At 35.7% G+C, this 15,261-nt stretch overlaps 1 protein-coding gene across 6 annotated transcripts in view; it reads right to left on the bottom strand.

Moving 5' to 3' along the window:
• The window catches only part of LOC101171070 (discs large homolog 1-like protein), a 99,117-nt gene that overhangs the window by 54,022 nt on the left and 29,834 nt on the right, over nucleotides 1–15,261 (bottom strand). For 4 of the 6 annotated variants that reach the window (XM_011474174.3, XM_020702506.2, XM_020702510.2 and 1 more), the window contains one exon: nucleotides 12,804–12,926. The exons of the other annotated variants lie outside the window; for them this stretch is intronic. In XM_011474174.3, coding sequence (XP_011472476.1) covers nucleotides 12,804–12,926 — 123 coding nt within the window. The remainder of the gene's footprint in view (nucleotides 1–12,803; nucleotides 12,927–15,261) is intronic. 6 annotated transcript variants of the gene reach the window in all.

Here is a 15,261-nt window from a genome sequence, read left to right as displayed (position 1 = left end):
TTGAAAGCAGATGTTACTGAAGATTAAAAAGAATTGCTAAAATATAACACTAAACATTATTAGAAGATACTAAGTGATCAAAGGTGAATAAACATGAGATGTAACAAAAATTATTTTAAATTCTTTATTCAGCCAAAACTATTTCTATGTAGTATCTGTGTGTATTAAACATTTTAAACTATTGTCTTTAGCAACCAATGTCATATTCCAAATCCTGAGTTTTGATCCATGTTGTGCATTTCCCTCCTCATTCAGGTCCAGAGATATAGTCAGGCTTTAGCCTGACATCGGAAACTTTGCCCTTTGAAAAATGTAACAACTTTTTAAGTTATTATCCTCTTTTTAATGACAATTTTTATATGAATCCATGAAATCAGGTCGTGCTGGTTGCAAACAAAGAATTTCAGATAATACATTTTAAAAATTTCAGTTAGTGGGTAAAACGAGCCATAAATGGAAAATGGAAAACATAAATTCTTGATTGAATGACAGAGTAAAAATAGAGCACTTTGCAAATGTATGGTTAGTGTGATTTACTTGTTTTTATTGATTTGTGTGATGGTGCTTCAGAATAGTTTCAATTGATTATTGATCACCTATACTTCAAAATCTTGAACATATTTTCATATGTTGCCATCTTCTTAAATGCTTGCATCGGTGAACTCATCAGATCTCATTATTACCAATCCTCTCCTCCCTGTGTTTTACCTTTTACACTGTTTCCTTCAAGATTGCTACATCCTTCTCTTCACCCATTTCCTCTGACCACTAAAAACCTCTACAGAGTCATTTCTTCTTTTAATGGGGGCAGGATGACCATCCACTAATCAATTATACAGTAATTAGGTGGTTAGAGGGAAACAAAGTATTATGTTGCCACGAGTAAAAACACTGTTAAAATGTAAAGATGTAAATAAACAGGTTTTAAAATAAAAAGTGACTACCCTGTATTTTCCAGAGTATAAGTCGCTGTGGAGTATAAGTCGCACCAGCCCAAAAATGCATTATAAAATAGAAAAAAAACACAGATAAGTCGCACTGGACTATAAGTCGCATTTTGACGGGAAATTTATTTGACAAAATCTGAGACCAAGAACTAATAACTTGCACAACCTCATATGACACAATCATAGCAGACTGTTTATCTCATAATTTCACAGTAATTCTTTCTCATACTTATTTATTTATTCCTTTCATGAAGCATCATTGGCTAACTAATACTCTGTTTTCATCCTGTATTTGTAGAAACAGTTGCCATTTTTATTGCATTTCTGAATCTATGAAATCATTGGAAAATAGAATATTAAGTTGTTAGCCTTCAAGATCTTACTGTAAAAAAAAGTTTGCTGATTCTCTGAGTCACTTAACATCCTCTTAACACTTAACATACCTCATCCATCAAATTGACCCAGAAACATCATCTCTGTTCCTCACAAATGAACATAACAGGGTTAACAATGTATTTATTTCAATTTATTTCTAATATAAGTCGCTGCGGAGTATAAGTCGCACCCCTTGCCAAACTATGAAAAAAAGGGTGACTTATAGTCCGAAAAATACGGTATTTTTGATAAGAGTTACACCAACCTCCAACAACAACAAAGTCAGAGCTTATTCAGCCTAAATATTAGCCTAAAGACAGGAAATGACGGAGGTCAACCCCTTTTACTATTAGTTTGTTCATTTTTATTGAAAGAAGGTGGTAAGAGGTGTAAATTTGTCAATTTTAGATTAAATAATTCCTTCATTCATTCATTCATTCATTTTCTAATCCGTTTTTCCTTTCGGGGTTAAGGGGCTGCCAGACCCACCGGCCACTTGTGGGCGAAGGCAGGGGACAACAGCCAAGAGTTGCAATCCAAAGTCAGGGGTTCAGTTGACAGATGAAAAAAATGTAAAAATTCAGTTCTACATTAAACAAATGCAACTAATCAACCCATTACAAAGGAATCTTACAAACCTACACAATCAGGCAAAAACATGCAGCTATTCAGTTATTAAAACAGTAATAGTAAAAACAGTAATACAAATATATCTATGGGCATGACCCTCAAGGTAGTACTGTATTGATTAGAGCCATTTGATTCAAATGTTATAATTTTATATTTTAAAGAAAGAATCTTTTCTATATTGTAATATGATTTTGCAAGTCATTTGTTTAATAGTCAGGCAGTAAGAAGTAACTGAAAAATAGCAAAGCACTGGAAAAAAATCCTTTGCCAGTGTGATTTAGTACAAATGAGTTGGCAACCTTTTTCTATGCACCAAACTGTAAATCTGTCAGTAACCCGAAAAGCACAGCAGGATGAAGCAAATATGGAGCCCAACAAGTTTAGAAAGTATTTTTCCGTATTAAATACATTTCATTAAATCAAAACTAATTTTTTTCTTATGAAAGGGTTAATTTGAAGAATATAAATCAAAGATGTCAAAGCTCACAAAGTAAGTGTTTCATTGCCAGGTTTACAGACAGTAAGTTAGAATGGAGATCAGCAACACGTGCATGTATTAGAAGCTGGGTGCTCCTGTAAGAGCATCGATACACCATTACATCTTCACAGAGCCATTAGTTGTTTGCTGTTGCATTAAAATTTAAAATGTTAAAATACAACAGAAAGTACTGTGGTGAAGCTGTGGCATACTGAGGCCAATGCATGAAGGAGAATAAAGTATAGACCAGCACTTTGGAGACAAAGAACTCAGAGAGCGCTTTCACACCAGAACAGTCCGGCAGACTCAGTTTATCTTTAAATTTCATGCTGGATTTGGGTGTAAACAAGCACTAAGCAGGTGGGAAGGAAAACACAAGCTAGAAAACTAGCTAACCCTGGGAAAATATGCCTGTAACTTCCTGTTCTACTCAATATGCACAGCCTACTACTGTGCTTTAGGATAGTTAGTTGATTTTCACACTGTTATTTGCAATTGTTTTCAGGCGGAACAGATTTTGTTTGGTCCACACAGAACAAAGTCAAGTTTTCACACTTGCCAAACAATGCAGACTATCCAATGAAAGAACTCTTTTGAAAAAAGACTCATGGGGAACAAAATACATCCTTTTATTGTTGTCTTGTTAAATCAACAAACTAAGTATAGGAAAACAAAATAAACAATAGAAAGATTGAACAGGATTAGATGTGTTGAAAAAAGGGATTGTATGATTAATTTTGAGTGTTTTAACATATATTTGTATGATCAAATACTACATTTTAACTTCAGTGCCTATTTCAGTCAGAAATGAGTCTGAAATTGAAATTCATCTCTCTAAGGCTCACCATTTAGAAGCAGGGTTCAAACACTGTGACACATACATCAGCACTTTTTTTTTTTAAAACCTGGGGCAAAAGATTAATTTTAGATGATGCTTTGTTAATATTTAATACACAACATCAGGCAGTACAGGATTAAGACTTGTAGTAGTTTCACAACAGGCTAAGTGTATTTCCGTAGAGGAAGTTTGTCTTCATAGAGACAGGCAGAGTGCAAGGCCTGGCATCGTATACACAAATCTCTTATAGTGATTAGGAATACACTGAAGATTCCAGCAAAGGCAGAAAAAGAATTCTGCAGTCCATACGAAGTGGTCAGGGCAATTATTTTAAGAAGCAATTAAGATTTGATATTTAATGGTAATTATGTTTGACTTATTTGCATAAGTACTGAACAGTAGTGGAATAGTGAAGCATTGTCCTTTAGAAGCATTGTCCCCTTTCAATGTAACTTGTCTTTAACATTAGATTTTAACCAAACTACTAATGCATGTGGAGATTCTTGGATTCTTACCATTTTTCTTATTATTGTATAGACTGATTTTAAGATTTTAGATTAGGATAATCTCTCCTCAAATGTAAATGATCTAGAATAACTAACTTCCCTCATAGATGTGTTTACACTAGAAAGGTCTTGAATGAATGGAGTAAATTAGCAGTACCTAGATGGAACTTATCTTGTGATATTTTATAGTTGAGAAAATTCGAAAGAGAATAGACAGGAAAAGTCATAAAAACATTTTTGCATACAATTCGTATGGTATTTACAAGGTATTGAGCATCGTTTTTCCATGTAAAGTACGGTACTACTATGGTAATCAATTGCTTTTGGGGGAAAAACATATAATGTAATGAGTATGTTTTTATAAACCTTTGGTGGATGTATTTATTAAAAAAATAATAAAGATAAGAAAATCAGAGAATCATTGCATGAGAAGCTTTAAAAAAATAATTATCATAGAATCAAACATTTCATCAGAGAATTTAATGATTATTGTAAGTTTTTCTAAAAAAGATAACTTCTGAACATATTATTAAAAAAATGTTGAACATGCTACTTAAATAAGCATTTCTAACTTTTGTTTTTCCTTATTTGCAGCAAAAGTGATATGAAATCAGATTATTGATTTACACTCCCACATCAATGCATTTGCAATGTGTTTAACCTCATAACTGTTCATGCTGTTGTGTCTATATTTGACATTCCTATCTAGAAGTGGATTGGTATGTAGCAGCAACAGAAGGAAAACTAATAACCTTATAGCTTTTATAATTCCTTTCTCGAAAATTAAGTATTTTGGAAAAACCAGGACCTTCAAAGCCTTCTGGCATGGTATTTTCTATTTCTGTCTGTTTTTAAGTACACTAATGGACTATATTGCAGAAATAAAAAAAACATATATATATATAAATAAACAAGCACCCACACAAACACACAAGTGAGTCACACAGAGCCGTCTCTTTTATCAGGTCAGTAACACAAGTTTCTGTGGTAAGAATTTGATTTCAGAGTACACTTCCACTGTGGAGGCTCCTTAGCTAAATGATGGCTTTGCCATGGCAACACACTAGCTCACTGAGCTTCATGCACAATGCCAGGGCTCATTTCCATGACAACATTATCACAGATCTGAACCACAAACAGGGAACGGATTCAGCTTCAATTTAAAACCTTCCAGTTGCCTCAATCTCCTCCATGTTTTGGCTAAGAAACTGAAACTGGAGACGATAACAAACACACACAAACTGCTTTGGTTACGTGCTTCCGTCTACTACCTTGTGTGGATGAAGTTTGTTCTACCTGATTAGAAGCGATACAATCTGTGAAGGCGTTCCTCCTGGAGAAGAAGGTGAGAAGCTGTTGCCAGCGAGAGGAGGATGTGGAGGGGGAAGAGGAGGCAGGAGAGGAGGTGGAAGGAGAGGAGGTGTGGGGAGGAGCCAACTCTTCAGAGGAGCCCCTCTTAAACTTATGTTTAACTCCTGGTCCTGCCCCTTGACCCCCAGATCCCCCTCCTACCCTTGAACTGCGGGGATACAAGGTGTTGTTGCCGAAAATATAGTTCATGGTTTCTGCGGTCTACCCTTCCTTCAGGCACCTTTAATTTTATGTTCTAGTTCCTCTCCATAGCTTCATCTCCAGCTTGTCTTTTTTGTGACTTTCCCGTCTTGTTTTGCCTTCCTGGCTCTTTAGGTATTGTTGTCAAGTTTACAATCCAGCGTTCTTCCTCACTGGTACTGGCTTCTAAAAGCCTGCGTTGCTTTGGTTGATATTTTTATCTTCTCTTTGATTTGTCTTTTTCTTTTCTCCTTAATCTTCTTCAGCGTCTTCAAGGATGACACATCAGTTGGCAGATGGAGAGATGAGGAGGAGGAGGAGGAGCTGGAAGAGGAGGTTGAGAGTCCAGAGAAGGTAGACAGAGTCCGCTCACAGTCAAAGCATGAATCTGTCTATCAGGGTCTTTGTGGATCTGTCCACTCTTTAGTCCATCTTTCTCTGTGGCTTTGTTGTTTGTCCATGTGTCCATCATCCCATCTGCTCTTCAGCAAAGCAAAAAGTCCAGATCCTTCATGTCTGGGAGTCCAAAATCTCCTCTCTCCTGCTCCTTTCTTGGCTTTTACCAGAGTGCAGAGAGTGAGGGAGGAGTGAGGGCCAGGCAACAGCAGGATATAAAGATTGATTATTTAGGGGGAGTTCACTCTCTGCTTTTCTCAACCCCACCTCTTTCTTCTTCCCTGCCTCCAACTCTCCAGTCCAAGAAGATGACCAGTCAATCTCCCCTCTGTCACTGTGCTTGCTTCCATTAAATATGGAAGGAAGAAGGGAGGGGGGAGAGGGGGGCTGAACAGATGAAAGGAGGGAGGAGGAAGGATGCAGCCATGGAGGACAGCATCTGAAGTAGGTGGATGGTTGGAAGAATCATTCTGCACCTCTGTGGTGCCTCCTCCTCCTACAGCTCTCTCTTTCTCTGTTTTAGCAAATTTGTTTTTCCAGCCTTTTAGTGGAGCTGCAACCCGATGCTCCTCTCTCCCTTACTGTCACATATCATTACTGCTACCGGTCCCGCCTCTGCTTTCTAGGCAGCCAATAATATTCCAACAAGTTTTGTTATTCACACACGCACACACACCCTTAAAACAGGCATGCACACTCAGACAATAGCTGTTTCAGGAAGATACAGTTCAGAAAGGATTTCTTAGTGCATTTCACAAGCTCAAAGAAAATCCAAGTGTTTGCGGTTGTGTGTTAAACTGCACAACAAAAATAAAGTATCCAGTTCTGCTTTTTAAATATAAGTACGGTACCATATGTTGCAAATGTATTCATGCATTTAACACCTTTTTAATTATTCTATTTAGGCTGTATTTATACAAATGTGTAAGATTTTCTTCTGAAGCTGTTTTCAGCTACTGCAGCACCGCCTCTCCCACACACTGTAACTCACTCTTTTTCCAAAACCCAAAGTATGCACAGACAATCACAACAGAGGATAGAGAAGAAGTGAGACAACCAGCCGATCCTGACAGTATTCCTCATCTGGAGCATAAAGACCGTGCAGTTTGAGCCACGAGCACTCGAACGTCACTGGATATAGGCATAATCTGAGCTTCACCTTACTGAACAAACTCATTTGAGGTGACTTGCCAACATTTAAGTCAATTAACTAGCCTAGAGAGCTTCCTTAGCCTCCCAGAGGATTAGCCACTGGTGCAGCAGGACTCCTGTCACTGCTTCCTCCTGTATTTCCTTGGGAACTGTATCTATGGTAACAGCTTACAGAAGCCTGACTGACTAAATGTATTCTTTACTATTATCAAAATAAATGAGATCTTTTATACTATTTAATGAACACACAATAAAATGATTACAGCTATATGAAATCAAATAAATACTTATTTTATATTTTTACTTTTTAGATTAGCAGTTTAAAAAATTACATTAAAAAAAAATCAAACAAAAGTTTTCCAATAGCATCTTAAATGATGTACATATTTAGACTGAATAACACAGCACAAATGACAGAATTGTATTGCCAAACCTTGATTTACCTCCTGTACACACTCACATTCATACTATGCTAACTGCAGATCTGTCATCATGGTGCTAACCAGGCCATAGGGTGTCATGTGGGGTTTTCTGTACCCAAGGACACAATGACACACACGAACGGTCAAAGTGAAAATCAAACCCTATGGCACAGCAGTCTCAAGCATTAAGTTGTACAGAAAACCCCATTTCAGGTTAAGTTTTGTTTCCGTAAGCCATTTATTAGCTGTGTTTACTAGGTTTGATATTGTTGCTATGGCCTTTTTGCGTGGGTTTGTAGTGAAATTGGTCGCATGAAGTTAGCTTAGGGGGTTTTGCACTAGGACAGTCTTGCAGGATTTAATTCAGAACTGCTGAAAATGCAAATAATTATTTTTTATCTCTTAGTTACAAGTTGCTCATTTGGAGGCACTATTTCTCAAAAATGAGCTCTCTACCACTACTTCTCAAACTAACATTTCATTCAATAGCAATTTTACATTTAACCACAATGTTGTTGTTTAACAATAATTCTGTGCTTCTTGTAAGCTGATTTTATCCTCCTCAAAATGTAAGTTGATTTGGTGATTCTGTCCTTGGTTCTTCTTTATTCTTTTGTTTATTGAGAAATCCATTGGCGTTAATGTTGATGCTAAACGACATCAGGAATCACTTTTAGATGATCTGAGACTTTTGTTTGGTGTGCATCAACATTTTTGAGAGCTTCCACTCATGACCTAACAAACAAATCTAACCATCGAGAGAAACAGACTTTGGTGTGGATCAAACAGATTCAAGATTCACTTTAGTCACACTGAATGCTGGTCTCCATTTCATTTCATTTCATTTTTATTTTTTATTTTATTCTATTGCATCTCTATCTTATTTCACTGCTATTTTTTTAATTCTTTGATTGTTTTTTATTGCTTGCTTCTTTGCACTGTCATGCTAGTGGGAAACAACATCTCGTCTCACCTGTGTATTTCCCTGCAAGTACTATGTGTGGAATGACATTAAACCGATCTTGAATCTTGAATCTTTATGACAATTATGGAGCTGCCTAAACACACTTTGACTGTCAGCAAAGCAGTTTTTATGATTGAATGCTACAAAGTAAGAATTACTTTTTCATTTATTGAGTAAAATATATAATTTGTACCCATTAGTATTATTTTTTGGCTAAATAAAGGCATTAACATGATAATATTTCAGGAAACAGAATTGTTTCTTCTGGCTCAAATAACTACAGTTGAGTTAGAGCTGGGATATTTTAATCACTGACTGAAACTAGGTGTTGGTTTCAATCATTTCTGGCCCTAATGGACTAGTAGTAGTCAAATAGTTAACCTCAATCATAAAACAACAATCAATGGGTTTTTTTTCCCCCAGAAGTCCTTGTGTTTTCATGGTGTGACTATGGCTGGGAGTACGTTCACCAATCAGCAGAGATCCACATGTTAGGCCCTTAGGCCATATCCTGGACTCAACAGTGCCTCTAATGCACTCATCAGTTTGTGAGTGTGTGCATGAGTTTGTGTGTATGTGTCTTTATGGTAATAGCATTTATTCTATGAAAGTGGTTTCTATTGTAAAGGGCTGCTAGTAGCTAACAAGACTGCAGTTCATTTTCCAACAGATATTTCCCTCTTTGCAATTAGTCAGCTGATGGCACCATTGAAACTATTTTATGATTAATTATTAATAGCCCCCCAAAAAATCCCAGGTTTTTTGAATAATCTAAATTTGTGACTGACTTGTATAGTTTATCTGAAGGAATCACCTTTATTACCCAGATGTTCATTTTTTTAACAGTATTTTTAAACATATTTACATGAAATTGCTACAGCAATTATAGCATTTAGTAGAGCTTTAACAACTTCTCCCTGTGTTTTCAAGCCGAACAACATAGCTGCTCTCTCTCACCACCCTCCTTAATTATGGCTAAACTCTCCTGCTTAAGACATTGCTGAGGCTAGCTAAACACCTAAGCAAGAGGTAGCCACCTCTGGCTCTAAAACCCAAAAGCCTGTTACAACTTGATGAAAAATGTTATCGAACAACACTAAAGAGGGGATACTCACCAAATAGTGGCAATAAAATTGAGACATTCAAGACAACATAGCTTAGACTAGTTTACCTTGGTAAGTGAGTTATTGTAGATCAAGACATGGAAAGTTTAATATTGAAAAAGTCAGTGATTTCTTTTGCAATACTGATGTGTATTTGAGTAAGGCACCTAGCCTACGGTTACCGTTCTTTAAATATGGTAATCACTTAGGCATAAACATACTCTAAAAGTATTTCTGTTAATAAATAATAATTTTCTTTCACTAGTTTCATGTATAATTTGATACAGAATTAAAAAAAAGTACCTAATCTATTTGTGAAGTAAAAACCATGACATCTTTGAAAAATAAGGCTAAAGAATAACTACAACTGTCAGAAACCAGATCCACTATGATGAAATACATGATGGGTCTCTTACAGCGATAGATAGTGTCTGGAATAAAGCAACCATAACAATAAATACAGTAAATAGAGCCGTCAACGGAAACAATTCAGTGAGACACTGACCATGCCACAACCTTCATTGTAGCTCTCTTTTACTTTTTCTTCCATTCCCTCCAGTCAAATGTCAGCCAGTGAATGCCAACTCTATTAATATTTCAGAACCAATTAAATAAAAGCACACATCATACATGATTAATGTCTGACTGCTGAGGGAGCCAAATTTTCTCTTTAATTCTTTACAGGTAGTAGTATAGATGGAAACAAAATTAAATACAATTATTTTTAATTATTTTAAGTAAAATTGCTTCTCTTCCAGATTTCACAGACTGTCAAATAAAATTTGACCCTAAAAGTTTTTTTTTTTCTATTATAAGTTAGGCTGCATAAAGGAAAAAAAATCAGATACAGTATATTTTGTAGACTGGCACATTTTCGGAAAGATCTTTAAATTTGAAAAAGGGCAGGTCAGCCAAAAACTGAAACATAACTCTGCTGTGTTTATTGTCCAAGGCTGTTTGTAAAACTGCAATAAATATCATCTTACAAAAAGTCGATATAAGAGGAACAGTGGCACTGTATGCCAGACAGAGCAGCTCCATATCATGGTATATTCCAGCAGTTCCTAACCATTTTGGCCCAACCCCAACAATTCCATTAGAACCCTTTCAGATTCTGGTAAAGACCATTTTGCAGGGTAATGTCAAGCTCTCTTAGTGAATAATGGCCTTAAAGAGGAATAGATTCAAAAGTATGAGCTCATTGACAAAAGACAAAAGTATCAACATGAACAAACAAACTCTAATGAGAACATTTTAAGATCTAGTATAAGAAAATTGTTGTAATCATAATGTTTATCCAAAGAATTACGTATTATTTTTTAAACAGCGTAAAAAACAAATGTAAAGCCAATATATGTTACGGTGAATAAACACTCACTGAATATCAAGCTGAGTGCATTTTAAAAATCACTGTCACTCTGCATCACATTTGTACACATTTGTACAAAAACTAGCATTAGTCATTCCACTACTGGAACCAGGAAAATGATTACTCTGTTAGTCACACTCAGGTCGTTGCATTTCATTTAGCAAACTGCCTCAGCTGATAAATATCAAAGAACTTTTAGAAAATACGGTGACCACTTTAGATGTCTGTACAAATCATTATTTTTGAAAATAATATTCAGCCATTAGGTCCCTAAAATGTAAAACAAAACCTGCCATATTTTTATTTTTAATTTTTTCAAAATATTGCTTATCTGGAATATGAGCTAAACCAGGTAACATGATCAAACAACAAGTCTCACATGGAGGCCATGTGTGATTCAGGCTATAAATTTAATCCAAATAAGCTCAAAAATATTAGGATGCACCAAAATACGGTAATTTTTATAGTAATGTTTGCCCCAAAAAATGTTTTTTTTTCAAAAATATTAATCTTTTTTGTGCATGAAAAAATAATTATAAGCAGCGATCAATGTTTTCTTTTAAACCAACATTACATTCATAGGACAGTATACAACACCTGGATGAATTTGAATGTTTTACAGTGATGGAGCTAGCTTAAGCTACACTCTCATGATCTTTGACATAGTGGTCAGCACTGAAAGAAGAACTGTCTTATCCCAGTTGATGATGTAACTGTAAAGAATTACTTTACAAAAACATTTTTAAGAACAATGACGTGGCACTACTTTGTTAAATACATGATTAAATGTAGATAACCCGGCACAAGCTGTTTTTTTAAGAACATCTGTGCTTTAGTAAGACAAAGCCCATGGACAAGACTCAGCCTTGTAAGACTGTTATATGATTTGATAATTAGTAGCGCTTTTAGGTTTGATAAATTGATTAACATCAATCCACATGTCTGTTTTCTATGTTAATATATCTCTCATGTCTACAGTCATTTCTTCATCTCCTCTTCTGCTGTTGTCTTTTCTGTCTTTATGTCCATCTAAATGATCTGCATTAACTTAATGAAAAAAACAAAAACAAAAAAACTGAGATTGTTGAACAGACTGACAAGGACAAAATGTTTTATCTTATTCTGTCCATTTGTCAGACTTATTCCTTTATGGATTGATTTACAAAAGGAGATTGGCAGTGTTATTCTAAAGTCACCTTTATTATGTTACTCTATTGTTTTAGCTTTAATATTCTAAATTTAAACTGGTTTGGTTTCAAGATTTCTGCTTGTTGGCTTCTGCTGCCCCCTACAGTTTACAAACTATAAATACACATAAATTCAATAAATAAAATGACATGAAATATAAATGAGACCTGTTAACATCCTTTCTACTTCTCATTTTCTTCTTCTTAGTTTGTTTGGTCATAAACTTTCAATGCAAACACTTCTTAAACCAGAAGACGCAACCTGAACTCACAACATCATACTTTTAATTTTCAAGTTATTGAAAGTGATTGTGATTACATTAGCATGTTAAAAATAACAGCTTGCATCCTTATCATATGGCAAAGTTTTCAAATTAAAATGCTAATGTTAATGCTAATGTTAATTGAATGTTAATGCAGAACATATTTAAACAGCAGATCTTTTAATTCCTAATATTGACAAATGCAATTAGATTCCTAAGGGAAGAACTTAATTAATATTAGCCTGATCTTCCATTTTGTTATTTTAATCCAGCTGTGTCCACTTTCTCTAAAATATAAACATGTTTGGAGATTTTTTCCCCATATTGGATTCCATCTGCCACAGAGTCTGAGCCCTCCAGTAGTTTAGCTCCAAATGTTTATTGAACGATTCTTTTAAGATACATTAATACATTAATATTTCAAAAAATGCAACAAAAACACTAACACTGACACTGACTCTGTTTAGAGTTTCTTAAAGCACTTTTATGTTTTATGTAGCATGCAGTATTTAATGCGGGGAATACATAAAAACAAAAATGGATCTGCATGCATCAAGAAATGACTAATGAACAACGACGCAGGAACAACAAGGCATAAGATCGCTGCAAAGGTAGGGATTACCTGGTAGTAGGCGTGGCTTCGTGAATAGAGGGAAGAGAAAGGCGGGGCTGGGACTTCATTCAGCCTCTCTCCCTCTGGATGAGGCCACGCCTCTTCATCAAAGGGAATCTCGGGAGATTCTGCCTACAGTGTACAGACAGAACTCGACATTATGTGACAGATATAGACAGTACAAAGAGATGCCTTTTCACGCACTGAACATCTGGCCCCTGGTAGACAAGATATGGAATTCTGAATGACTACTTGACAAATAGTTTTCTGAAATTTATGCATCTAAAAAAACTATGCAAATATAAAAAATATTCATGCAGTAAAATGTTGATTCATGAAATGTTTGAAAGAAAACATTCCCACTAGGCCTGCACAATAAATTGCAAATTTATCATTATCGCGATTTTAAGCTGTGCAATACACATTTCGCAAAAGACAGCAATAATCAAAATAGATAGCTACCATAAATGTGCTAAAACAATCTTGCTTGAAGTATTTCACGGATCAAATAAATCCATTTATGCATTTGACCACTCGGATGGAGCTGTTTTATGTTAGATGAGGGTCATTTGGAGTATAATTTCAGTTATGTTGACTCTTATTTAATTTAAACTTTTCCAGTGAAATGGAAACTATGTTTTTGGTTGTTTTGCTCTTTGTTCATGTATTGCAAGTTATATCATCATCGCAATGTTGATCACTAATATCGCATTTCGTGAGTTTTCCTAATATCATGCAGCCCTGATAACCAACCAAGATCTATACTTTGAATGTTCCAATAATCCAAAGTATCACACAAGGAAAAACCGCCCCATGAAGTTAACTTGTGGGAATCAGAATTTATCATAAATTAAAACCAGTGGTGATCATTACATGGGCCCACAGAGGCTCAAATGATGTAACGACAAGCAGAAACTTGCAAAAAATAAAACTACAATAGGAATTAAGAAACCATCCTCTTTGGGCCCCAGTTCATTCAGAATCAAATCAGCCACTCCTGTGAAGCTATACTGTAATCGATACTAAAAAACATGATAGAGCACTGTCTGAACTACAGAAAAAAAAATCACTTTTGAAGCCTGTTTACCTGGTACACATTACAAATCACCATTCAAGATATAAGGAGATGCAGTAACTTAAGAAACATAAAGGGTTCCACTGCAGAAAGTCTGGCTAATTTTACAGCAGCCTGTCACATGCAAACAGCGGAAGTTGTATTACGCTTGTATTATGCTTTTTGATTGTTTGTTTACTATTAGCTCGTTTACAAAATGAAAATATTAGCCCCTTTAAAAAATAGAGTTTATGTAAAAAGTTGCAGAGACAGAAAGAGAGAAAAGAACATGTACATGGGGAGAACAAGATGGCAGGTCCATCTGTTATGCAGAGGGAAGCCAGATCCAGCACCTGTGGTCATGCACACACTCACATAAACACTCACCATCTGGGAAGGAGGAGTGCTCAAAATAAACTGAATACCCAAAATCCCCAGCAGCAAAACACACATGATGGCCACAAACACAGGAGTTCCACAGTGTGGGTTTTATGAGGACAGAGACGTTATACCCCGCTGCAAACAGACGCGTTTGCAGGCAGAAACAACAGCACAGATCACAGTGTGGATGATGATGATGCAGTGTTTTCAGAATGGTATACACGTGTACACTTCTATTTGCAAACAAAACAGTGGCATGCATCCTATTATAAATATTTGGTCATTTGTGGATTGACGAAATAAATAAAATATTACATTTATTTCATTTATTATATTTAAACAACATAATAAAAATCACAGGTAAAATTTGTGTTAGCCAGTCACAAGGTGGAGCTCCACAGCAACTTTTGCTTTCACACGCCAGCACATGGACAGCTTCAGCGCCGTCTGAAGCTTTCCCAGCGGACAAACTTTGAACTCGTGGTGACTGACAACTGAGTCAGTACAAAGACAAACACATGACAGACAGCGTGTAATGACTCGGAGCTGACACACCACAAATGCACACACTCCTCAGCTCTGGCTGCTGGCAACATGCTGAGGGGTTGTCGTAACCAACCCACACCCAGATAAACACATGCGACTCCTGACAACACAGGAATAAATTCCGTGATAGTACATAGCACATGCCAGAATACATTTTAAAAAAAATTTAACGGGGGACAAGCTGGCAATGCAATGAAACCAAAGACACAAAAAAGGAAAAATAAGGAGGACACTGGGCAAAGATCAAAACAAATATCTTCCAGAAGAGATTTCTTAAAGAAAAGATGGAGCTAATTTTAAAACTTAGATAGAAACAGTATGCAAAACCTGTGCAAAATCACTATAAGTTAGTTTGGCTCTGATTTTGTCAGATAAATGGAGATCTTCAATAAGATCAATTTAGTTTTAGTGGGATTCTGGTGAAGATAAAACCATATTAGGTCAAATTTATGTTTTAAAACTGCTGATTTAAAAAAAAAAAAGATA

This window comes from Oryzias latipes, chromosome 4, assembly GCF_002234675.1.
Source record: "Oryzias latipes chromosome 4, ASM223467v1".
NCBI classification, from domain to species: Eukaryota; Metazoa; Chordata; class Actinopteri; order Beloniformes; family Adrianichthyidae; genus Oryzias; species Oryzias latipes.
The sequence above is the reverse complement of the archived record's forward strand: the minus strand, read 5'-3'. Positions and strand labels throughout refer to the sequence as shown.